Below are 26,600 nucleotides of genomic sequence, written 5' to 3'. Positions count from 1 at the left end.
CATCGGGGCATCACACCCAGGGCCCCACGCATGCCAGGCCTGTGCGCCCCCACTGGAGCCTCATCCCCAGCCTCAAGATGCAGAAATTCAAAGATCAGTGGCCCAGGAGCAGGCATTTCAGCACCTCGGAGAATCAGTCTTTCTGTCTACCGCTGCTCACTGCTATATTTCTGGAATCTAATGTAGTGCCTGGCCTCTCACGGAGCTGGGGATGGGCAACTTCCCCCACCTCCCTATTCTTCCGGAAGTCTGGCAGTTGCACCCGGGAACTGCCCCTGGCGCCAAATAAGCTCATTCACCCGCCTGATCCAGAGACTCATAAATAAATCTCAAAAAATATCAACAAGTTGCAGAGATGCTTCCGGACCCCCGTTCCAGGCTCGGTTGTCCGGGGCATCCAAAGTCACCATCCAGTGAAGTTTAATTCCAGCTGTACACCCCATTCAAAACCTGAGAGTGCACCCTAAACCTACTCAGACCCGGGGGTTTTCCTCCAAAAGTCTCTTCTCTTCAGATCACCAAGATGAGGCATTAAGGTATGCTGGTTGTCTTTTTTATTTATATGTTAAAAAAATTAATTTTGAGGTGCCAGAGTGACAATAAGTACAGAGGGCAGGTCCTCTGCCTTGCATGTAGCCAACCCAGGTTGGACCCCAACCCCGCTGAATGTGTTCCAAACATCAAACTAATAACAAACTCTGAGGGAACAGAGAGACAGTACAATGGGGCAGTGTGCTTGCCTTGCACAGAGGTAACCAGGCTTGATGCCAGGCCTGCCCGATGGTCCAACCCCACCAGGACTGACACCTGAGTGCAGAATTAGGTATGGCCCCAGAGCAAAAAATAGTAACTTCTGATTACGTGCTGTTTGGGGTGGGGACGTTCTATTTTGTTATTGTCATTGTTACTTTCGTTTAGGGGCCAGACCCAACAGTGCTCAGGGCTTCCCCCTGGCTCTGTGTTCGTGGATCACTCGAGTACTGGGGATGAAACGGGGTCAGCGGCATGCAAATGTCACCTATACTGTCTCCCCAATCTGGGCTTACATTTCTAAAACTACTCCACAGAAAACGTTCCAAATTTACCAGAGGTCATACAGAGAGTGTGCAGTAGTTCAAATTAAAAATGAAGTTCTGTTTCACACTATAAAATTACCGAAGTAGTTCATGACTTTTATAAACAAAGGACAGGGAGCACATACTGAAAATGCATAAGAGAACCGGTGACGGCTTGCAAGCGTATTGGATTCAAATCCCTTGATTAGGTTCAAGAATCACACATCCCACTGTGAGCCACTTTGGCCTTTTAACCATGGGCGTAATTAAAAATAATAATAATAATAATACTTGCAAGACTAGAACTGAAAATCGAGCCTCTGTAAATGCCTGACAAAAGTAAAAACCTTCCTATACATTGTCATCATCGTCAAAATGCGTAAGAAAGTTTGGCGTGTCCTTGCCCTGCCTTCCCACCTAAGAGAATAAAAGATGAGATGGTTAATGTAATTACTCCATTATGCTCCCGGGTATCTGTTTACTTGTCAGTTTAATGAAACTCCGGTAGCTGCAATGTTCATCTGAGGTACATTTTGGACAGCGTCTCACCTGGTCTCTTCATCATCCCAAGCGATCCGCATGCCTTTCCCGCCGCCGCCCGCTGAGGCCTTGATCATGACTGGGTACCCTAACAGCAGGGAGGAATGAGACAGGAGTTCAGACTTTGATCATCTGGATGCATGAACATGACAAGTGACCACATGCTCAACAACGCAGAAGACAATAATTTATTTAAAAGTTCCTTTCCTGAAACTTGGGAAAATAACACCAGTGAACTGGTGGGGGAGGAGGGGAGGGGGGGGCGTTGATTTGGGTCTTTTATTTTTAACATGTTAAGTGCTGTGATTTACAGTACTCTTTTTTTTTTTCATAATGAGCATGTGGTCTGGTCATTTAAAAAGGAAAGAAAACATGCCAGTGTTGATACATGTAACATTTTCCAAGTAATTAGATCCTAAACTAAGAAAATTAACGAACAGACAAAAGTAGATGTAGCTCTACTGCGAACCAAACAAAGATAGGAGTTGAATGATGGAGCATTAAGGAGCAACCTGGGTGATTCCCCCAAAACTGCTCTCTCCGCCCCCCGAAAGCTGAGTCCCTCTCCTCAGCCGGGATGATTTATAGCCCCTTGAGCAGTGCTCGTCTGAGGAGTCCTGGGGAGCCACTACCGCTTTGATCAGGAAGAGCAGACTAGAGGGTGGGGGGCCGCCAAGCTGGGGTCTGCAGTCGGGCCGGGTTCTTGGGGCCCACAGATGTCGTCACCCCGCTCCACAGGGCCGTGGCCAGTGAGGAAAACCAAGATCAAGCGACAGTCAGAGTTCGCATGCTGAGGAGGAAGCTAAAACCCTGAAAGGCCTTAGTCACGCAGACCGGGCCCCTGGGACCCGCTCGGGAAGGCGCCAGCGTCACCACGCACAGAGGTTTATCACGAACGCCTGTTCCTCTCCTCACGAGGGTTCCCTGAGAACAGGCGGGCGGCACTTGAGCCCACACACTCACCATCTTCTCTGACGCCAGGAGAGGCATATGCAGGTGTGCGTGTATGTCTGTGCACATGTGTGAGCGTACATGGGTGTGCATGTATGTGCGTGCATGTGTGCTATGTGTGCGAGCATCCACGAGCAGGCAGCAGACGGGCAAGTGTTCTTCCTGTCCTGGGTTGATCTAACGAAGTTCTCAGCTCCAGTTAAGGGATGCAGAGGAAAAGCCCACAGAACCACATCCCAAAGCCACAAAGACTCGCTCTCATTGCAACCAAGGAAAAACAACACGGGTTCCTTAAGGAATTCCAAACTGGATCCAGTTTTAAAGTTCTGGCACCAGAGCGATAGCACAGCGGGTAGGGCGTTTGCCTTGCATGAGGCCGACCAGGGTTCGATTCCTGGCATCCAATATGGTCCCCCAAGCACCGCTAGGAGGAATTCCTGAGTGCAGAGCCAGGAGTAACCCCTGAGCATCACTGGGTGTGACCCAAAAGGTTTTAAAAAAAAAAAATTTAAAAACTAAGTTCTGGTGTTGCAGCCCCCGGTGGACCTCAAGCTTTGCACGTGTCCTGTGTTCAGCCTAGGACCCAACACAAGAAGGAACCGAAAGACGGGCGCGAGCAACAGGACAGCGAGGAGGGCACCTGCCTGGAACACGGCCAACCCGAGTCCAGGCCTGCACCCCCACCCGGAGGGATTCCTGAGCACAGCCGGATGGGCCCTGAGCACCACCGTGCAAATAAAGCATACGCTCAGAAAAGCGAGCAGCCGTCACACACAGGGCCCTGGCAGAACAACTCCTAGGCCCCAAAGCCTCCCCCTGGGGAAACAGCAAACAACCCCAGTGGAGAAGCTGGCCCGAGGAGGGGGTATCAGCTGAGCTCCCGTAGCCGCTCACTCAGTCTCCTCGCAGATGGAGACGGGGCTCCGAGAAACGGCAAAGACGCTGTTACGGAGGGGGGGAGAGTGGGAACACACCTGTAGACCTCCCCCTCCCCTGGAAAGAATCACACTGGAACACAATAATGCCGCCAAGGGCTAACACTGCTGTTTGCTTTCGTTCCATCTGAGGGGGCCCCCAGCGATGCTCAGGGGAGCCTCCTGCCTCTGTCCTTAGGAATTACTCCTGGTGGTGCCCAGGGGACCACAGTGGGTGTCGGGAATAGAACCCAGTTCTTCTGCGTGGCTGCATGCAAGGCAAGTGTCCAACACACTCCTGCCTCTCCAGACCCACAGTGCTATGTTTCAATACCAGAAAAGAATTTAAAAAGAAAAAAAAAAGCATCACATTTGAGTTTTTAAAAAGACGTGTTTCTCTTCGGCTCTCAAAGAAGCCATAACAGTATATGAAAATAGGGACGTACAAAGGAAAAGGAATTACTGGGTTAATAATCCAAGTCTCAGAGGTCACCCTGGGGATTTCTAAATAAAGCCCATAAACAAACAAACATAACCGAGCTGGAAAACAACTGCCCGGCCCTGGCTTCCTAAAGGCCAGCTTCAAAGTGCAGAGGAAGCCCGGGCTGCTTCAGAGGGCAGGGGGCCCCGGTGGGCAGCTCGGGCCTGATAAGGGGCCTCAAAGGAGAAAACAAAAGAATGGGGTGCGGGCTGGGTGGGGGGCAGGTCCAAGGGCCGGGGAAGGAAATCCCCAGATGAAAGTGGGCCGCCGGGCCTCCGTGCCCTTTCCCCCACTTCAGTGCCCAGAGCCCAGCGCCAGGCCAGCCCGGGCCTTTGGGGGACTCCTGGAGTTTGTGGGGAGGGGACCCCTCGTGAGAGCAATTCTTTCTTCAAATCCACTGTATGGAATATTGCACAATTCGAAGTTACCTGATCGTTTATTCACTATTGGGTGCAGGTTCACAGCCAATGTGAGACTACACCGTGGATTCTGCACACTCACTCTTCCCCTGGGGGCTGGGGGGGCCACACCGGGCCGAGCTCAGGGCCGACTCCCAGCTCTGTGCTCAGGAGCCATTCCTGCTGGGCCCAGGGCGCCCTCAGCAGTACCGGGGTTCGAACCCGGGTCAGCTCTGCTCCGGGTAGAGCTGATTCATTTGCTGGGTTCAGACCGGCTCGGTGCTGGCTATGCTTCCAGATGACCTCAGGTCTGACCTGGGCCACCACAGGTCCCGCAAGCACCTCTGGGCGCGGCCCCAGACACCATCGGTGTGAACCCCAAACAAAACAAGAGCCTTTGCAAAGATGATTCCAAATTAGGGCACTACAATTACTCTACACACGGGAGCAACTTTGAAGAAAAAAATGGACCTGATAAGGAGAAAAATAGAAAATATTGCTGCCACTGAGATGTGACCCCGGGGGGCGCACGTGTGCGCGGCCTCTCCGCAGCTGCACGAGCGTGAATCCAGACCCAGCTAAACCACTTTCAGCATGGGCAGCTCCTCGCAGAATGTCTCCAGCCTCAGAACTAAGCCGAGGCCCCATGCCCGCCCAGGAGGGGAAAGGTATCTCTCTCTCTCTCTCTCTCTCTCTCTCTCTCTCTCTCTCTCTCTCTCTCTCTCTCTCTCTCTCTCTCTCGCCTCTTCCTTTCCGGGGGAAGAAGGGCGTGGGGACCGCCATATTATGACGACCACAGATGGGGTTTACAGCTTGCAATGATCCAATATCTGGAAGAAATCTCCCTGGACTTAATTGTTAAAGTACAGAAATTCAAAACCTCATTTCTCTTCACAACAGGTCTGACTCTAGTGGGGTGCTCCTAATAATAATGGTGAGGTTTGTGTTGAAATATTGAATGTAACCAAAGTAAATAGAAAGTAAAGTGAAACTTATCAGTTACAAGGCGGGGGGCGGGCGGGATGGGAGGTGTACTGTGTGGGTTTTTTGGGGTTTTCTTTGGTGGTGGGATATGGGCACTGGTGAAGGGATGGTTGTTTCAGCATTGTATAACTGAGACTTAAGCCTGAAAGCATTGTCATTTTCCACATGGTGATTCAATAAAATAAAATTCTTATTAAAAAAAAGAAAAATAGAAAATATTATTTAAAATAAGAACTAGAATTCCATGGGGTCAGAGCGATGATGCAGAGAGTAGGATTCTTGCCTTGCACAACCGACTGGGGTTCGAGCCTTGATATCCCATATCAAGCACTGCCAGGAGTAATTCCTGCACACAGAGTCAAGAGTAACCACTGAGCACCTCCAGGTGTTGCCGCCCTCCCAAATAAAACCAAACACACACAAGAGAAATAAAACACTAAAAATAAAATGACTGAAAAGAGGGAACAGAGAGTACAGCGGGAAGGCCCTTGCTTTACACACAGCCAACCTGGATTCAACCCCCAGCATCCTCTGGTCCCCTGAGCACTGACAGGAGTGACTCCTGAGTGCAGAGCCAAAGGTAACCCCTGAGGATCACCAGGTATGGCCCCCCAAATTTTAATTTAAAGAAAAAGAAGGAAGAAAAAACAGAAAGAAAGAAAGAAAGAAAGAAAGAAAGAAAGAAAGAAAGAAAGAAAGAAAGAAAGAAAGAAAGAAAGAAAGAAAGAAAGAAAGAAAGGAAGGAAGGAAGGAAGGAAGGAAGGAAAGGAAGGCAGGAAGAAAGAAGGAACATTGCCTAAATTGAATCAGAAAGCACAACTATGTTGGCCTTTTTCCAAGTATTCAAGGTTGGTTCAACATCCAAAAACCAGTTAGTGTAATCAAGCGGCTAAGAAGCAAATGACCAATTAGAACAATTAGGAAGTGAAGAAAAAAGGCCATTTGATAAAATATGACACCCACCATGTTTAACAAAGTAGGAAGAGAAAAACACGCTCCCTATATTTAACTTGGAAAGTCTGTGAAGAGCTACAGCCAATCTGTCACTTTCAGGATCAGAATCTGACTGTTCCTCCCCGAGACCAGGACGGAGAATGGAGCCTCTCACGGCTCCACCCCACTCCTGTCCCGGGCCCAAGCCATGCAACCAGACAAGGAGAAGGGAACTGGGAAGAAAGAAATTAAGAACAGGGAAGGCGAGGACGGACGACAGCAGAGCAGACAGCTTACTTGCCTTCCAAATACGAGGCCGACCCTGGTTCAACCCCCGGCACCTCCTACCTAGTCCCCCGAGCACTGCCAGGAGTAACTCCTGAGTGCAGAGTCAGGCGTGACCCCTGACCATCACCCAGTGTGGCCCAAATACAAACAACAAAAATTTGGGAAAGAAGAAATAAAAACTCTTCACTGGCAGGAAATAAGAATTATCTCTGAAGAAAAATCCTTTCTGAGACTAGCCATCATGTAAATACAAATGAACCATATATGACAGATGTAAAGACACGACCCAGGTGAATTAAATCAATATGTAGCATTATTCATTTTGGCGATGAAAGGCAATTCTTTTCAGATAAAGCTGACCACGTCGGGGGGCTGGAGTGGTAGCACAGTGGGTAGGGCGTTTGCCTTTCATGCAGCCAACCCGGGATCGATTCCCAGCATTCCATAGGGTCCCCCAGCACTGCCAGTAGTAATTCCTGAGTGCAGAGCCAGGAGTAACCCCTGTGCATCGCTGGGTGTGACCCGAAAAGAAAAAAAAAACTGACCATGTCTTCCTACTTCCCCCTTCTCAGACAAATAAAGAGCACCAGGTTCCAGCTACGCCTGAAATGGGGAATCACGTTCCTAACAAGAGTCAAGGCTCATGTGGTCACACCATTCTTGGAACATTCAGCTCTCAGCAACACGGCAACAGAAAAGTCAGTAAGCTACACAGGAAGGCCTGCCAATAAACAGGAACAAAGCGATGAGAGACCGAACGGGAAGAAGCCGCAGAGGGGCAGAGAGAAGTGCTGGCCCCAAAGAGCACTGGGAGATGCTGGGCCAACCCAGAGTCCGTTGGCTGGAGCCCCAGGAGAAGATTCGAGTACGGCATCATCACTGGAAGGAAAGGCAGAGGGAACGGGTCCTGGCCACTCGTGGCCATCTCTGACAACCTTCTGGCTCCGAACCAGGTAACTTCGGAAGCAAAAAGAAAGACCTTTCGAGGGTTTCACAAAGAATACTTTTCACAGAATATTCTGGGTCGGCTGCACACAAGGCAAAGCGCCCTCCCTGCTGTACTATTTTTCTGACCCAGCAATCAAGAATTTTTTTTTCTTTTTGGGTCACACCCGGAGATACAAAGGGATTACTCCTGACTCATGCACTCAGGAATTACTCCTGACAGTGCTCAGGGGACCATACGGGATGCTGGGAATCGAACCCGGGTCAGCCACATGCCAGGTAAACACTACCAGCTGTGCTACCACTCCAGGCCCTAGTCAAGAATGTTTAACTATGAACAAAGTGTTCCATGACTTGAGGGGGGAAAAAAAGAATGCTTTGTTAAATTCTTCTATAATTATAGCAGGTCACTGGGAAAATGGGAAGTGACGAGACAAAGCCACGGAGCCAGGGCAGAGAAGGGCGAACCACAGTCCCCAACGGGGACAGCAGGCCCTTGTCCAGCAGAGCTACGTGTGGGCCAAGGACATGGCTCCAGGGGCCAGGGAGCACGCGGCCATGTCGGGGGCCGGGCACACGCAAGAGCACACGAGGGGCAGGACACACGGGGGCAGGGCACACAGGGCAGCAGGAGCACAGGGCAGGGTCCAGTCAGGATCGGGACAGACTCTCGACGGGCGTCTGTGATTCCTGCGCCCTCTAAGGCCGACCTAGAGGGCGGGAGCACACTCAGCAACGGCATGTGGGCACTGACTCAGAGATCCCCGGGCTGCGTCTCTAAACTACCCATTTGCAAAGACGTCATCAGAGCTGACATGGAAATTCCCCTTCCCCTGAGGCATCTCCAGTATCAAGTGGAGATTCGTGAGGGAAAATTAGTCACTGTGAAATCCTGGTCTATAAATACAGAGGAAACTATGAAAATGTGCAATTAGTCGATCCGTCTATACGCTTACCGTATGCACTCACTCCCTTTCAGATACATTAACCGAGCAATACCTTGGCAAATATATACCACAGGATGAGCAAAGCGCGTGTGGGAACACCCAGGAGCCTTACCCATGGTCAGCTTACTGAAAAACAAAGCCAAAGGAGCATAAAAAGAGTCATTTGTGGGGCTGGAGCAATAGCACAGCGGGTAGGGCGTTTGCCTTGCACGCGGCCGACCTGGGTTCAAATCCCAGCAACCCATATGGTCCTCTGAGCACCGCCAGGAGTAATTCCTGAGTGCAGAGCCAGGAGTAACCCCTGAGCATCACTGGGTGTGACCCAAAAAGAAAAAAAACAAAACAAAAAAAAAGAGTCATTTGCAAAGATAAACAGAATTGGCTTAACGCAAAGAATCCCTTACTATTTTATTTTTTGCTTCATTTTGGGGTTTGCTTTTGGTTTTGGCATTTGGCTCGGGTGCCACAACCCAGTATTGCTCAGGGTCCCTCCTGGCGGGGCCAGAGGACCATCTGTGGCAGCAGGGATGGCACCTTGGCAACTGAGTGAAAGGCAAGCATCCTGCCCAACAAACGAGCCCTCAGCCCTCCACTCTGCTTTATTTATTTTGGGGGGATGGCTTTTGGGGTCACACCTGGAGATTCTTAGGGGTTACTCTTGGCCCTGCACTCAGGAATTACTCTTGGCAGTGTTTGGGGGACCACAGAGGGTGCCAGGGCTAGAACCCAGGCCAGCCCACCCTCAGGCCGACAGAAAGAAAAGAACCCCAGCATTGGCACTGCCGTGGAGACTGCAGGTCAGGGTGTCGAGTGATTCTGCTGCGGCAGGAATTAGGCGCTTCTTCCAAAGGAGAAACGTAAAATGACTGGGCAGCCAGCAATGTTAAAGGTATGGCGTTTCTTTCAGGGGCGATGAAGGGTTTTGGGATCAGGCAACAGTGGTGGCTTTAACCTTGCAAAGATACGCAAGAGGACTGAGTAGTTAAGTCCTCTGGGGGCGCCTCCCCCAGGCAGCCCTAGAGGCTACATCTGTAACTCAGGGCACCGTCCCATGCCAAAAATCAAACCTAAGTGCAGGGTCCATCCCAGCCCACTGAGGCCTCTCCCCAGCACTTGGTCCAACCTCCAAAGCTGCGTTTTGGGGCTGGAGCGATAGCACAGCGGGTAGGGCGTTTGCCTTGCACACAGCTGACCCGGGTTCGAATCCCAGCATCCCATAGGGTCCCCTGAGCACCACCAGGGGTGATTCCTGAGTGCAGAGCCAGGAGTCACCCCTGTGCATCGCCGGGTGTGACCCAAAAAGAAAAAAAAAAAAGCTGCGTTTTTATAGAATTTAAACTTTCTCAGCTTATACCCTATTCCTTCCTAGATGTGTTTGCAAGGGTCCCTCCCCGGCAGAGCTCAGGGACACCAGGGCCGCCCCCGCCAGCCACACTCAGTCAGGCCACAGCTGGACACCAAGCACCCTGGGCACCTACTGTAACTATAAAACCTAAGAGCAAGCATCACGTTGGAAAAAACATCAACTTGAGAACCAGATGCCACCGGGGCTGGAGCCTAAGGGCGACCGGGCGGGTACTTCTCCGGAGTGTCAGTCAGTGCCTGGCTGGCGTCTGGGGTCACACGGAGGCACGGATCTACCAGAACCAGCACAGAGGATGACTGTCTGCTCACTGAGACGCAGGCTCCCCTCTAGATGACGGAATCGTGCACAAATATTAGACGGGGCGGTCTAGCAACACCTTTATTGATGTTTTTTTTATTTTTGTTTTTGGGGTCTTTTTTTTTGGGGGGGGGGGTCACACAGGGTGATGCTCAGGCTTTCTCTCAGCTCTGTGCTCAGGATCACTCTTGGCGAGGCTCAGGGAACCATGTGACGCCAGGGCTGGGGTTGGCTGAGTGCAAGGCAAGTGCCCTACCCTCTGCACCATCTCTCGGGCCCCCAGTGCAGCATTTAGTGAGGTGAGCACAGATACCTACAGTGTACTTTGAAAGGTGTTCCGGGGTAAGACGGAGAGACGGGCTAGCTAAGTTCACACACAGTGAAATTCTTCCCAAAACAACTGCGCAAGTGAGAAACATTTTGAAAACAAATTAGCAAACAGGGAAAAGAATAATCCCCCAAAGCAGTGAGTGCTGGGCTAGGGAGACAGGTCAAGGGGCAGCAGCAAAGGCTTCGCGGGGGGAGCTCGACCCTGCAACGCCCCACGTCATGGTCCCCCGAGCACTGAACGGAACCCCAAGGAGCCACTGAGTACCTCCAGGCCCGACCTGAAAGCAAGTCCCTACACTCTGCAGGGGTTGAAAGTTCAATTAGAAACAGACCAAATCTGTGAGCGCCTCTCCCTTCTCTGGCCAGCTGAGACAGGGGAGGTTACAAGGCGCCGTGGACATCAAACAAGCCCCGTTCCCCGACTCCCTTCCCGCAGAAGCCTATTCCAGGGCCCTGAAGTTCTGTGTGTTCCAGAGTTTGGGGAAGCAAGAAAGTGGGTCTACAGGCAAGGGCAATGGTGGACCGATGGAGTCAGAGATAGAAGGTCGGGGAGGAAGGCGGGTGCCAATTGAGGTGGGGGTCTGCGGGTGAGGAGAATTTTATCGAGTGCAAAGGAACTGGCAAGCAGCTCTGGGTGGGGCACTACGGGGTGTGTTGTTATTTAGATTTTAAAGCCGCCGCATGCTGGCTGCTATGTGAAGAATGGCTTTGAAGTATTCCAGTAGGAGAGAAACAATGGCCATGGGCCTGTGAGGACAATGGCAGAGTGGAGGAGAGCAGAGAACTGGCGGATATTGGGCATGCGGAGCTGACAGCCTCCATTGACGCCTGACAATGGGACACGGGGGAGGAGAGACAGCAGCCACCATCACTCAGCTGCTGAAGCTCTGGGAAAAGCAGGTACCCGCTTGGTGCCACCCCCACCGGGGTTAAAGATCATCATCATCATCATCATCATCATCATCATCATCATCATCATCATCATCGTCCTGTTGATCGTCAATTTTCTGGAGCGGTCTCAGTAACGTCTCCATTCATCCTAGCCCTGAGATTTTAGCAGCCTCTCTTTACTTGTCCTTCCCAACAGCAGCGCTGCACTAGAGGCTCTTTCAGGGTCAGGGGAATGAGACCCAGCATTGTTACTGGTTTTGGCATATGAATACACCATGGGGAGCTTGCCAGGCTCTCCCATACCAGCAGGAAATTCTCAGTAGCTGGCCAGGTTCTCCAAGAGGGAGAACTAGGCTATAAGATGTCACATGACTGCTAAGCTTCGTTTTATAGTCTCTGGATGTTGGCTGTTGATGGGACTACACGGCACCAGGGCTGTTTCTAGGTGTGATCGCTTAGCTACTGGAAAATGGGGGATCTCGGTGGAAGAAGCCCAGTCCCGATCTGAGCAGGCTTGAAGATCTCAGTCCTGGGTCCCACACACCTGGGTTCCTCTGCCGGTTCCTTCATGTGTGAGGCTCATCCAAGCATGTGGAGAGGGGCTTTGAGCGTGGCTGTGGCTGGGTTCCAGAGGTCTTCGGCTGCCAGGGCTCTGCTCGGGGCAGGGAGGGAAACTCAACCCACCCCCTCCAAGGGGCCCCAGTGAAGACAGCCAGGCACAGGGCAAGAGATTCTTGCGGGGTTAAAAATATTTCACTTAAGGGCTGGAGTGATAGCACAGCGGGTAGGGTGTTTGTCTTGCATGCGGCCGACCCGGGTTCGATTCCCAGCATTCCATATGGTCCCCTGAGCACTGCCAGGAGTAATTCCTGAGTGCAAAGCCAGGAGTAACCCCTGTGCATCGCCGGGTGTGACCCAAAAAGAAAAAAAAATTTCACTTAAAAATGGATGTGATTTGCAATGATGAGCAAGGCAGGAAACTCATCTTAATCGTCTGGACGTCATTCAAGAGGAGTTTACTACTTCCTCAGCGTTTAAGAAAACTGATTGTGGCTGAACTGTCTGAAAAGCTAGTTAAGAAGATCAAACTTTGGAAGCTGGAGTGATAGCGCAACGGGTAGGGTGTTTGCCTTGCACATGGCCGACCCAGGTTCGACTCCCAGCATCCCATAGGGTCCCCTGAGCACCGCCAGGGGTAATTCCTGAGTGCAGAGCCAGGAGTGACCCCTGAACATCACCGGGTGTGCCCCCCCCCAAAAAAAGATGAAACTTTGATGGCAATCAAAGCCCGCTGATTCCTGAGTTCTGGGTGCTCTGGTGTAAAGAGAAAGTGGGCACCCACAGCCCTGAATCTCCACACTTCAGAGTGGTCCAGAGGGAAAGACCAAGAGGGGAGGAGACAGACAGACCAAGACCCAGGCATGTCCAGGTGAGGTGCGGGGTCTCCAATGTCTCCCCCAGGCCCCTGGGGAAGGCCCTGGGCGTCTCGGCCACGATGCACACCCGGACCTCACTCCCTGTCTTTCCCTAGGAGTGATCTCAGATCTCGGCTCTCAACTCTCACCTGAGTCGTGTAGTCCAAGTTTACAGAACAGCGTGGCCTCTGGAGCTAAAGGAATCTACATTCTAGCAGGCCCATCCAGCACTCCGCAGTGCTACTGAAGAATGGCTGACCATTCTCAACCCTTCTTTCTTAAGTGCAAATAGAAATAATTAACCCCAGAATTAGCATGAGAAATGACATTCTCAAAGGGCCAGCGACTTGGGCTTGGGGGAGGGGCAGGGGCAGGGGTGGGGGAAACTCAGGGTAAACAAGGGTTACTGTCATGTAAAAGGAACCTGGCCCATCAGTGCTCCCGGGGCTGAGAGATTCCTGCTTTCAGAAGAGAAGAGAAAGGCGGAGGGGAGGACCCACATAAAAGGCTCCTTCCCAGCAAGCAGCCACCAAGTCGGAGGAATCGGTGACAGTGACGAGGTCAGACACCTGCAGGACCTCACAAATGCAGAGGCGAAGAGCTGGAGCACAATTCTGGGCTTCAGAACTTGAGAAGTTGCCCAGAAACACACAAGACCTCTGGAAATCCTACCAGAGGTGTTTTTTTTGTTTTTGTTTTTGTTTTTTTTTTTTTTTTTTTTTTTTTTTTTTTTTTTTGCTTTTTGGGTCACACCTGGCGATGCACAGGGTTCACTCCTGGTTCTGCACTCAGGAATAACCCCTGGCGGTGCTCAGGGGACCATATGGGATGCTGGGAATCGAACCCGGGTCGGCCGCGTGCAAGGCAAACGCCCTACCCACTGTGCTATCGCTCCAGCCCCAGTTTTTGTTTTTTTTAATGTGATGACATAATTCAATTAAAGTAGTGGGGAGCAAAACTCTAGTCTCATCGTACAAAACAGCAAAATAAGTGCCTTGAATAAAAAGCACCACTTTGGGGCTGAAGAGATAGCACAGCGGGTAGGGCATTTGCCTTGCACACAGCCAACCCGGGTTCGAATCCCAGCATCCCATATGGTCCCCTGAGCACGGCCAGGGGTAATTCCTGAGTGCAGAGCCAGGAGTCACCCCTGTGAGTCTCCAGGTATGACCACCCAAAAAGCAAAAAAAAAAAAAAAAAAAGCACCACTTTATTCCTTCAGGAGCAGCAGCGGTGAGGCCAGGCTTTCTGGGTTTCTGGGGTGATCCAGGGAAATTCCCAAGACTTCTAAAGCTGATGGCCCCTGGTCTCTATTATGTTTTATTTCACCCCAAATTTTATGGCTTCCTTTTTCTTTTATTATCAGCAAAACACTAGTGCTCTCATACTTAGTAGCCATGTTCAGATCGCTTATATCACAAATGAGGGAAGGGGTGATTTGTTAAAGAATAAGGACAGGAGAGAGGAAGGAGCTGTAAAGTCTGTGCCCAACAGAAAAGTCAGACCTGGAGACAGAATTCAGAAGCGACCTCTGAGAACAGGTGAGCGCCCCCCAGTGCTCTTTCCCTAGCCCCCACGATTAACTGGTCTTGCCAAAGCAGAAAAACCATGACAGTCCTGAGAACCAGGGGACAGTGCAGCTTGCTCTTCATGTGAAGAGAATGCTACAGGCCAGCTGCTTTTCTTCGCTCTCTTCCCATCTCTAAATGTCTCCCAACACTGCATCCTTTCTGTGGACACACTCTTATCATCTTAGCACCGGCGTATGTCGTACCTACTACGTAGTGGATGATACCACCTAACCTAGAACTGGAGAAACGACGTCCTAGTTGAAAAAGTACACATCTGAATACAACGAGATGATCTGGGGGGTCGGGGAATCTCCAAAGCCAGTAGGTATGTCACACGCCTCTGAAGAGACGAGGAACGCCAGCAGTGCCAAACCACAGAGAGACACTCGACTCTCTCAAAGGACGAGACCACAAATCAGACCTGTGCAGCCCAGCTTATTAAGCCATCCACCAGGTCTTCCCGGGACATAGCGAGATGCCTTTTCAAAGGGCTCATGTGTCCGTGACCTCTTAGCACCTGTACTGCAAACCATAATGCATAAAAGGAAAAGGAGAGAGAGGGAGCAAGAAGGAAAGTGCCTTCCATAGACGGAGGCTGGAGGCAGGGGGTAGGGGGTTGGGGGATGATGGTAGGGAAATGGGGGACACTGGAGGTGGGAGATGTGCACTGGTGGAAGGCTGGGTGCTAAATCATTGTATGACGGAGACCCAATTATGAACAGCTTTGCAATGGTCTATCTCACGGATATCCAATTTTAAAATTTAAAAAAAATAAAAAAGTAAGGTGGGGGCTGGAGCAATAGCACAGCGGGTAGGGCATTTGCCTTGCACTCGGCCAACCCAGGTTCGATTCCCAGCACCCCATATGGTCCCCTGAGCACCGCCAGGGGTAATTCCTGAGTGCAGAGCTAGGAGTAACCCCTGTGCATCAGCAGGTGTGACCCAAAAAGAAAAAAAAAAAAAGTAAGGTGGGATTCATGCCCGAATCAATCTGCTTAATCAACAACTGAATAAATAGCAGGACTCCTACATTTAAAAAAAAAAAAAAGATGGGGGGACTGATGTGTGCAAAGCCAATCCTATTGCAGGAAGAGCCACTGCGGCCAGAGAACTATTTCCTTGGGCCTGTCTTAAACCCAAACCCGTTACCAATAAGAGAAAAAGTTTTGCCAAACAGCGAAAGCACTTCCCAGAGTGTCAAACACACACCATTCAGACAGGCCCTGGAGAAAAGCGAGCAACAGGCCAGAACTCTGTCTGTCGAAAGAGAAAAAGCTGCTCAAGAGAGAGCCAGTCCCTACTGCAAAGACAACTTTTGGGTCATGGTCATGTTAGTAAGATAGTTTCTATGTAGGGCAGAGCTATGCAAACGCAAACCAAATGCCCAATCAAATGCTCTCCAAATGCACTGAACTCTAAACATTTGATCTGACTGTGAAATCAGAACTAACGGAATGTCCAGGAGGGCTGCTGGGAAGCCTGGCCTGGTAGCGCACTGCACAAAGAAGAAAGGAAATGCTATGAAGGCCGACCCCTCAGAGGTGGACAATTCTGTCCACTGTATGCAAAAATCTGAGTTTTATAGTAGTATGGTACGGTTATAAAATAGCATTGCTAACCCACAGAAAACAGTGTGCCTTCATGCCTCTTCTCAGTAATAGACACTGAAAATCCAAAGGAAAGTCGTTATGAGCAGCGGGAATATATTTCGAAGAGAAAGAGTTTGGAGGCAAGGCCCCTGTGGTTCCGCTCAGACAAGCAGGCCCAGGAGCCTTGCAGAGGTCCTCCCCGAGACCCTCTCCGCTCCAATGTGGAACATGCAGCTCTCACCATCCGACTGCTCTTTCCTTCCAATGAGGTCAGGTGATATTCAGCATCAGAGGAAAGCGTCAAAACTGAAAAGAGGCGAGGGCCTGAGACACAGTAGAGGGCAGAGTGTTCGCCAGGTGTGGCCCAAAAAACAAACTGGCACACACGTAACACTATAGCCAGTAAGGCAAGTACTTGCCTTGAACGTGACCAACCTGGGTTCCATCCCTGGCATCCTATATGGTCCCCTGAGCTCCACTAGAAATGATCCCTGGGCACAGAACCAGGAGTAAGCCCTGAGCACCGCCAGGTGTGACCAAAAACAAACAAAAAAAAAACCCTGAAAAGAAAGAATCTCATCGAATACAGCATCCCAGCTGAATCAATGCCCTTCATTTTAATAAGCTGCATTCAATGATACACATATAAATTTACATGGCCTCCAATCTCCAAAAAAGAAACTCAAGATGTCTTCTTTTAATTAGGAAGTTATTTCGTCTTGTTAAAAAAAAAAATAAGTTATGACAGTCCAATTACTCTCCTCTTTAAAGTTTACTTTAGTGGAATATTTAACTGATGGGTTCTTCGGAAGCAACAAGTCCTCCGAGATGATTAAGCGAGTCTTTGTTCTGTGAGAATTCCCCGCTACACCTTCGCTCGGCCCTATCTGCAGCAAGACAGAAACTCAACCCAAGTTAATTTAAGAACTTACCAATTTCCCTTGCGATTCTGACAGCTTCATCTGCATCCTGTAAAAGCAGGAAATGAGACCCAACATTAATCCCATCGGCCAGCGCACAATGTCTTCGGGGCGGTCATATATTGCACTACTGTCTCCTCTGATTCAGTTAATGCTCAATTTTACAACCTTCTACCTCTTTTCATTCTGAGAAATGTAAAATTAATACCATAAGTGGAATGTAAATTCTACCTCATCATTATTATATTAAGAAGCTCAAAGCCGTCTGGAACGAGCCTGACAGGAAGCATGACCAGAACTGCCAAATGATCGGGAGCAGTGGCTGAGATTTAATGGCAGAATTTGGATGTTTACAATCAGTACCGAATCATAAACCGGACCATTAAAGCCTGTCCACAGCCGGCTGGCCGCTCTCTGCACGGCTGAGCCGCCTGTTTTCCAGGATCCTGTCAGCAGAGGGAGCGGGTTCGCTATTGTTTGGGTTGGAGCACAATAGGCTTCTTGGAAATTTCTTAAAAAGTAAATTTCCAGAGTCTTGAAGGAATTGCCTGTTGCCATCCTCCTCCCAAATTTTTCTCCTTAAAGCCCATTACTGCTCCTTTCCCCTTCTCTCCCCATCCTTTTTTCTGGGTACCTATTTTATCTTTCCCAGCCACATCTGCTACCTAAATTCAACTAAGCAACTAGTGGGGGCTGGGAGAAGCACTTCCAGCATGGGAAGGAAGAAAACGCTTTTCCAAAGAGTTTCTGAATGTAAAGGTTCATTACTGCTAAACATCAACAAATGCCATTTGTACTTTGAAGAATCAGAAAGGACAAAAATCTCCCTTGGATTAAAACCCTTTAATTGATCATTAACTCTCACCGACCGTTTCCCCCACAAAACAATAAAGAAAAAAAGCTAAAAAGGTGTTAAACCCAAAGCCTCCTTCTGAATTTAATTTTTATGATCCAGTGACCAACGAAAACCATTACAAGGAACAACAATAATATTTTGAAACAGCTAGCTCACAAGAATGACTGAACCTTTAGAAAACAACTGTAGAATATTAAAGTAAGATGCTCAACGTTTTAAGCACATACTTCAAAAACATAGAGTAACCATGTGCAAATCTTCCTCTTCAAAAAAAAAAAGAAGTGGTGGGCTAAGGGAGCTGGGGATGTTTGTAACTGGTTCATTTATGTCTAATAAAAAAAAATCTTCCTTAAAAGTCTTCAGTTCCTAATAACATCCCCCGAATAAGGAGCTTGGCAGGGGAAGTTGTCAGAAAAATTTAATTTCCTTTCATTAGCCAGTCTGCTCCACAAATAGGCGCTTGTTAAGTTCAAAGCAGGCCTGAGAGCGACATCAGTTTTAAGTCTTTTTTTTTTTTTAACTCCAAGCAGTCACATCTGCTAATGAGATTTTCCAAATAACAATTGTTTTTCAAGTCAGAGATAAATCTATACCCCCTAACCTCCCTCCCCCAACCCCAGGGGGGTCGGGGGCGGGGGAAAGGAGGGTAACTACTTTATCATATCTTACTATTTTCATTGACCCTACATTTCCAAAATTTAGTTTCGCGGGATTAAAATCCATGGAAAGGGCCATTTAAGAGGTGAGTGGTCTCCACACTGAGCTGGAAGGGTCTTTGTGGAGCCAGTGACAGTTATGGGAGAATACTTCGCCTAATCACCTCCCTCAGGAAGTGTTAAACCTGCCAAATGCCAGGACCATTAAGGCCTCCACAGCCGGGGCAGGGTGGACTGACCAGGAGAGGAAGCCCAACGGTCTCTTCATTCAAACAGGGAATAATACATTTGCCAGAGAGATTGTGCGAGAAAGTAAAATTCGGCCTATGAGGTCCACTCCCCGCCTGGGAAGAAGGGACAGGCTGAACATGGAAAGAGAACTCCATGGGGCCGGAGCGATAGCACAGTGAGTAGGGCGTTTGCCGTGCACACGGCCGACTCAGGTTCAATTCCTGGTGTCCCATATGGTCCCCTGAGCACTACCAGGAGTAATTCCTGAGTGTATGAGCCAGGAATAATCCCTGAGCATCTCCAGGTGTGACCCAAAAAGAAAAAAAAAGAGAGAGAGAGAACTCCAAGAAATCGTTTGACTCAGTTTTGTCCTGTGTTTATCTGGTCACACGTTGCCGACAGGTGTGCGCCAGAGAGGTAGGTACTTCCGCCCAGGGAAGCTTCCCAAACACGCTTCAGCGCCCTGTGTCCAACTCTCTATACACTGCCACACAAGCAGCTGGCCTTCCTAGGGGCCAGTACACGCACGTCATCCCAAGGTAAGAAGAGACTCCGTGAAAAAGAACCGCCACGTCGAGTCTGACTGCCTGAAAAATGACATGTTCCCTTGTCCTTCGTTCACTCCAAAAATATTCCCACGCGCCTGTAAAGCACCGGACGGCAGAGAGCTCCTCGAATAATCAGCTCCAACAACAAGCCACCCAGCACACGATGATCAAGCTCCGGAGAGCTACTTCCAGAGAGATCAATAGCTGCGCGCAGCTCTAAGTCGGGGAGCCGGGCGCATCGCACCTGGAAGATCAAGGTGGAAGAAACACTAAGACTTGAGTGGACGAGGAAGAGACGGTCAGTCGCGGGGGGTTAAAGAGGCTTCAAAAGCAATCCCGCCGGCAAAAGAAAAAAAAAGGCGGGGGGGGGGGGTGTGCTGGAACGATAATCCAGTGGGTAGGGCGTTTGCCTTGCATGCGGCTGACCCGGGTTCGATTCCCAGCATCCCATATGGTCCCCCGAGCACCTCCAAGAGTAATCCCTGAGTGCAGAGCCAGGAGTGACCCCTGAGCATCGCCAGGTGTGACCCAAAAGAAAAGAAAGAAAGCTGGCGCTGGGGCTCAGCTGGGTGGCATGAGGGGAGCCCTAGGGCCCACTGTCCCCCGCCCCCCCCCCACACACGGAGACACACAGAGACCCACAGAGACCCCAGAGGGAGAGACAGGAGCCAGGCTGGCCTTGCCCCCAGTCAGGTGCTCCTTCCTCTGCCCAGGGCTGCTGTAGCAGGAGCCATCCCTGTTCACAGACCTTGGGGTGTCAAGCCGCAAGGGCCCCGCCCGGAGTGGCCCCGGGGAGCAGCGCCAGGAGGTAGCCCTGGGCACCGCTGAGTGGGGCCCCGAACAGAATAAGGAGAACTCGGGGAATCGGTCCCAGAGGCTCCCCAGTGCTGACCACGGTCCCCGCACAGGAGCTCGAGCGCCTGCCTGGCAAGTGCCCCTGTGACCCCAGCGTGCCCCCGAGTGCCGGAGTGGGGAGTAGGGGCCACCAGGGGAACTGGTCACTTGAAGGGCCATTTACAATCCCCCCGCCAACAAGGCTTCCAGCGGCAACAGGTGAGGGTGGGAGAGAGCAGCGAGCAGCGCCAAGGCCCGACCCATGTCAGGACAGTAGGGATCTCCCCCTCAGCCGAGTGGTCAGGCCAGAGCCCAAGGAAGCCCGGGGACAGGGGACAGGGCAGCAGCCCCATCGAGAAACACAGGAGACGTGGCTCCAGCTGCAGATTCCAGGTGTACACTGTCCAGAGCGGGCGTAGGGCCGGGCCCGGTCACCACACGGGGACAGAGAGTAGCAACACGGGCCCGGTCACCGCACAGGGACACAGAGCAGCAACACGGCCCGGTCACCACATGGGAGAGGGCAATAACACGGGTCCGGTCACCGCACGGGAGAGAGAGTAGCAACACGGGCCCGGTCACCGCACGGGGACACAGAGTAGTAACACGGGCCTGGTCACCGCACAGGGACACAGAGTAGTAACACGGGCCCGGTCACCACATGGGAGAGGGCAATAACACGGGTCCGGTCACCGCATGGGAGAGAGAGTAGCAACACGGGCCCGGTCACCGCATGGGGACACAGAGTAGCAACACGGCCCGGTCACCGCACGGGGACACAGAGTAGTAACATGGACCTGGTCACTGCACAGGGACAAAGAATAGTAACACGACTGCGCCACAGAACACTGGCGTGAGCAGCTGCCAGTGGACAGCGCAAGGACCACACGAGCTGGACGGGCCATGGGTAGGAGGAGTGCCGTCGTACACGGGCGAAGGACAGGACAGGACTGAGGTCAGAGCCAGCCCCGTCTCCCCATCTGCTTGCACTGTACGATAAATCCTAACTACGAATCACCTGAGCATGGGGGCAAGGGGGTGTTTGCTTCGTTTCGGAGCCACTGTACAAGAAACTCAGATGCTGCACCATCTGAGCGTCCGGCGGTGGGGGTTGTTAGTTTTGTCCGGGAGCCACGCCCGGCAATGCTCAGGGGTCGTTCCTGGCTCTGCGTCCGGGATGCTGGGAGGGAGCCCGGGTCAGCTGCACGCAAGGCAGGTGCCCTCCCCGCCATCCAACCCCTGGCGACCAAGGTGTCGTCTGCAAATGTTCATACAACTCTCCACAACCCAGAGCTCGGGAGCCAGTCAGCCTCTGTGCCACCACACACAGCACAACAAAGGGCCAGGGGTTCACCACAGACAGCTGGGCACCCCACCACGGGAGCCACGCCCACCCGGGAACACCATGACAGCGGTGAAAGGAAGCAGTATAAAACACAAGCCCTGAAATTCGATGAATGAAACAGCAGCGGGGCTGGGGCAACACCCTGCAGGCAGACCTGGACTTAATCCTGGCACTGCCACGGCCACACCAGGAACCCGGCAAGGCCGAGGTCCCTGGGCACCAGAACCAAAACCAAAATTTGTTTAAATAAAATAAAATGAAAGAGTGTGGAGGCTGGAGAGATAGCACAGTGGGTAGGGCGTTTGCCTTGCACGCGGCCAACCCGGGTTCGATTCCCAGCATCCCATATGGTCCCCTGAGCACCGCCAGGGGTAATTCCTGAGTGCAGAGCCAGGAGTGGCCCCTGTGCATTGCCAGGTGTGACCCAAAAAAGCCAAAAAAAATTTAAAAAAAAAATGAAAGAGTGTGGTGAAATAGCACCATATCACCTTCGTATTTCATTTAAAATGCTCAAACTGGGGGCTTGAGCGATAGCACAGGGGGTAGGGAGTTTGCTTTGCACGCAGCCGACCCGGGGTTTGATTCCCAGCATCCCATAGGGTCCCCTGAGCACCGCCAGGGGTGATTCCTGAGTGCAGAGCCAGGAGTAACCCCTGTGCATTGCTGGGTGTGACCCAAAAAGCAAAAAAATAAATAAATAAAATAAAACGCTCAAACCGGAAAGGTACAAAAGCCATCACTGAACCAACCTCAAGGTGGATGTGGAAAGTCCTTAGGGGGAAGGAAAGGGAGTGCAGGAAGTTTTCAAGGGAAAAAAAGAGGTTTTTCACTTCGTTTTGTTTTGTTTTTTTAATACAAAGTAGGGAAAGGGAAGGAAAATTCCCAGCTTGGTATAGGTATAAGTTTAAGGGGAAAAAGTTAAGTCTTAAAAAATACCACTGGCTAATTAGAAAGAATGGTAGTGAGAAGGTGTAATGGCGGTGGGCTTGGTGTTGAAATACTGAATGAAACCAATTCTTGTGAACAACTTTATGAAAATAAAATTTTTAAATTTTTAAATAAATTCTGTTATTCCCCCACATACTTTCCTTTAAGACAGAAATATAAGTAAAGAGAAGTGTATACTCAACACTGTTAAGTATCCACATTAATTACAATATGTAGATCCTCCAGGAAAATTTCTTCTCTTTTAACTATTTTATTATTCGAAGAAACACTGGAAAGTGCCATTTATTTGGAAAAAATATACAGAAAAAGAAAGATTCGAATAAATCTCACTTACTCAGAAAATATAAATTAAAAATACCACTGGCTAATTTCTAGAGGCTATAGTTTTAAAACAAGATACAATTATCTTGAATTAGCACACACATTCTTTTAATGCAAAAATAATGCTAATGAGTTGCTAAAACCACAAAGTATTCCAAAAATTTTCACTATCTGCATCAGCAAAACTCTATCTGGATAGATACCCTCAAATGTAATCTTTTAAGTCACCAATCTAAACTACAAAAGGTGACAAGTTGTGTAGTTAGTTCTAAAGGTGGAGTTCCCTGCAGGAGAAATTCACACATTCAAATTTAAAAGAAAAATAAGTATAAAGTTTATCAGAACTAAAATCAAACCTGAAACAGAACTAGTACTAAACTAAAAAAAAAGAGAGAGAAAAAAAGAAAAAAGAAAATTATCGATTAAAGTTATCAAGAATAAAACAACAAAAGAAGATTCCTAAAAATCTTTTTTTTTTCTTTTTCTTGGCTCTGCACTCCTGGTGGTGCTTGAGGGCCCATATGGGTTACTGGGGTGCTGAGGCTCAAACACGGGTCAGCTGCATGCAAGGCAAGCGCCCTACCCCGCTGAACTATCACTCTGGCCTCTCCTAAAGATCTTTAAAGAAAAAAAGGCAACTACAAGGGCCAAGTAAACCAATTAACTCAGACGCCAGGTGTTAAAAGGGGTAGAGAGTGCCCAGATCATGAATAGCTAACATTATCGGTGGGTGAGACAGGATCTTTAAAATCATCTAAAGAAAAAAGAAAGTTAAAAATAATAATAATAGGGGCTGGAGCGATAGCACAGCGGGTAGGGCGTTTGCCTTGCATGCGGCCGACCCGGGTTCGAATCCCAGCATCCCATATGGTCCCCTGAGCACCGCCAGGAGTAATTCCTGAGTGTAGAACCAGGAGTAACCCCTGTGCATCGCCGGGTGTGACCCAAAAAGCAAAATAAAATAAAATAAATTAAATAATAATAATAAAATAAAATCACCTAAAGCATCCAAGACAGAGATAAGTGGATTTTTTTTTAACCCCTACTTTCTATTTCTTGTTTTTCAGGTTCAGATGCACGTTGGCAAACAGATCCCTGAGGAGGCAAGTTTCTGAGTGCCACGGGCACCAAGACCCCCAGGGAGATCTGTGGGGACAGGACGCCTCACAGCCACCGCTCACCCCGCCCCCATCACCTCCCCTGCCCCATGGCAGAGGTGAGGGTCTCACATTGGGCCAAACTACAATTTCCTTCCAGGAGCCAAGAGCCGCTGGCTCAGAGAATGCGTGTGAGCCTCAAAACCTGCCGTCTTGCTGCGGAAACCCTCTGGAGGACAGAACGGTCTGGACGTATTCGGGCTCAGAATCCTTGGGCCACGTTCCTGCAGCAGGGTGGGCTGGAATGTCTGTCTCCGCTCTGAGCTGGATGAGGCGGGGTGCCCGGAGTCCCCTCACGCGTCACCCACACAGGAGGCCGCTGGCACAGGGACCCCGGCAGCCCTTGGGGTCTCTGCCTTGTGACTGGCCCTGCTCAGGGCCAGGGCGATGGCGGAGACTAAAGCCCAGGCCCAGCACCCCTCGCCCATGCTCTCTCTCCAGGGCGCCTGCAGCGGGCCCCACTGAAACGCACATCCCGGTCCTCAGCTGTCCCTCGTTGGCTGGGGGGCACACACAGAAGCGCGTGGGGCGAGGTCACCTGGTCCCAGGGTTCCAATCCACTGAGGCTCTCCCTGACCCGTCCTCCTCCCAAAGGGCAGGATCCACCCGGGGGAATGCAGCAGTGCACGTGCCTTTGGGTTAGGATTGGTCCCGGCTTTCTCTTGTGGCCGTTGTTTTTATCTGGGGCCACACCTGACAGTGCTCAGGGCTGACTCCTGGCTCCGAACTCAGGGATCACTGCCGGAGGGGCTGGGAGGATGATATGGGGTGCCGGGGACGGAACCCTTGTCAGTCACACGCAGAGCCAGGACCTTTCCCACGGTTCTGTCTCGCCGGCCCTTGCTGGACCTCCTGAAGGTGGGCACTGGAGGGCACCCAGCGAGATCCCCTGTCTCACCAGCCGGACCACGGACTCTGGGTTTCCTGAGGGGTCACGGCCGTCCAGCAGGAGCCCACGAGGGCAGACTTTGTGGGTTTGGCCTGTTCCCTATGAAAGGCATGACACGTCCAGCGAGGTCAGACACACTGCGTGACCTTAGTATCAGCCAGAGAGACCATGACAGGTGGGAAAGAGGCGGGCGGTGAGGGGAGAGCAGCAGAGAAGCCCAATCTGATCTGTGGGCACACCCCGGCGAGGAATGTGTGCAAGGGTGGGAGCGGCCGAGGAGGCGGCGTGGGGCGGAAGCACTCCCGAGCAGGGCTGAGGCCCGAGCAGACGCATGAGCACCCCCGTAGGGTGGCGCAGGCGCAGAGGGAAGCTGCACAGCCCCGGGCGGAGACGCGGAGTCGCCTCCAGTGAGGCCAGGGGGAGCAGCTCCAAGCTCAGGCCACAGGAAGTTATTCCATCTGGATTGTGTGTGTTTGTTGGGGGGCGGGCTACACCCAGCAGTGCTCAGGGCTTACTGCTGGCTCTGCACTCAGGAATCACTCCTGGCGGGCTCGGGCTGTGCCGGGGATAGAACCCAGGTCAGCAGCGTGCAAGGCAAATCCTCCTGCTGTCCTCTGGCACCGGCCCTCAGCCTGGACTTCTGAGGCTCCTGGAGCCTCCCTGTCGGAATGGACCAGGACTGGCTAAGGCAGCCCAGTTGCAGGGGAGGCCACGGCGCACGGCGGAGGCCGGAGTGGGCACCGGGCGTCAGCATCACCGGGAGAGGCATGGGCGGGTCAGAGGGTGCGGAGACGAACTCCCCTGAGGGGTGTGAGAAGGACTGAGAAACGGGGTGGGGAAAGGCCAGGACGCTCTTAGGTGGGCAGGAAGGAGTGGTTCAGGGCAGGACGCCACGGACCCTTCTGCCCAGGCCCTGCGAGTGGCCAGTGGGGCTCCGTGGGTTTGCTGGTGGCCGTCTCGGGAGCCTGACCCGGTGATGGTGCCACAGAGGAAATGCAGACAGGGACGAGAGGCGGAAGAGTGCACAGCCTGTGACCCAGGACAGCTCTCCCAGGTCAGGGAGCAGCCAGGCTTGAGCAGGGACAGGGGTTAAGGCGCTCGCCTGCGTGTGGAAAACCCGGGTCCCGGAGCACAGCTGGGTGTGGCCAAGGACCAACGAAACCAAAAAAGGAAAGAAGGAGAAAAGGAACAGCTAGATAAGCTGCTCAAAGTTCAGGAGAGGTATCCAGGACAGATAATCAGATTTGAGATTTGACAGAGTAGTCGCCAGGAATATAATTAATGGGCCACATGATAGTACGGCGGGTAGGGCATCCGCCTTGCACGCAGCCAAGCCCGGTTCGATTCCCAGCATCTCATGTGTGCCCCAAGCACCGCCAGGAGTAGTTCCTGAGTACAGAGCCAGGAGTAGTCCCTGAGCATCGCCGGGTGTGACCCCAAAGAGTTAAAAAAAAAAGAGAAAAAAGAGGGGCTGGAGCAATAGCACAGCGGGGAGGGCGTTTGCCTTGCACGTGGCCAACCTGGGTTCGATTCCCAACATCCCATATGGTCCCCTGAGCACGGCCAGGGTTAATTCCTGAGTGCAGAGCCAGGAGTAACCCCTGTGCATTGCCAGGTGTGACCCAAAAAGCAAAAAAAAAAACAAGAAAAAAGAATATAGTTTAGATGGCCGAGGGCAAGTGTGGCCAATGAGAGAAAATGTCCTCCTCAGAATCCAGAATGAAACCCCTATTCAAGGGGCAACAACTGAGGCTGGAGAGCTAGCACAGCAGGGCGTAGGATGCTTGTCTCGGCACAGATGACCTGGGTTTGAGCCTCGGCACCCCAGATGATCTCCTGAGCACTGCCCTGAGTGATCCCTGACTACAGAGCCAGGATTAAGCCCTGAGCACTCCTAGATGTGGCCCAGAAACTGAAAAATAATAATAATAAAAATAAAGCTGCCGTTCCTGCCGTGAGCTGAGCCCGCACACGCCAGAGCAGGCACTGGCCACACGCGA

At 51.2% G+C, this 26,600-nt stretch overlaps 1 protein-coding gene across 1 annotated transcript in view; it reads right to left on the bottom strand.

Annotated features, from left to right (window-relative positions):
• Positions 1-26,600, bottom strand: part of PCCA (propionyl-CoA carboxylase subunit alpha) — a 275,284-nt gene that overhangs the window by 173,723 nt on the left and 74,961 nt on the right. Inside the window, exons 8-9 of the mRNA XM_055119924.1 lie at positions 16,828-16,864; positions 1,605-1,683 (exon numbers count right to left, since the gene is read on the bottom strand). Coding sequence (XP_054975899.1) covers positions 1,605-1,683; positions 16,828-16,864 — 116 coding nt within the window. The remainder of the gene's footprint in view (positions 1-1,604; positions 1,684-16,827; positions 16,865-26,600) is intronic.

Source organism: Sorex araneus, chromosome 1 (genome assembly GCF_027595985.1).
Source record: "Sorex araneus isolate mSorAra2 chromosome 1, mSorAra2.pri, whole genome shotgun sequence".
Lineage (NCBI taxonomy): Eukaryota > Metazoa > Chordata > Mammalia > Eulipotyphla > Soricidae > Sorex > Sorex araneus.
Note: the sequence above shows the minus strand (reverse complement) of the source record. Positions and strands in the feature narration are given on the sequence as shown.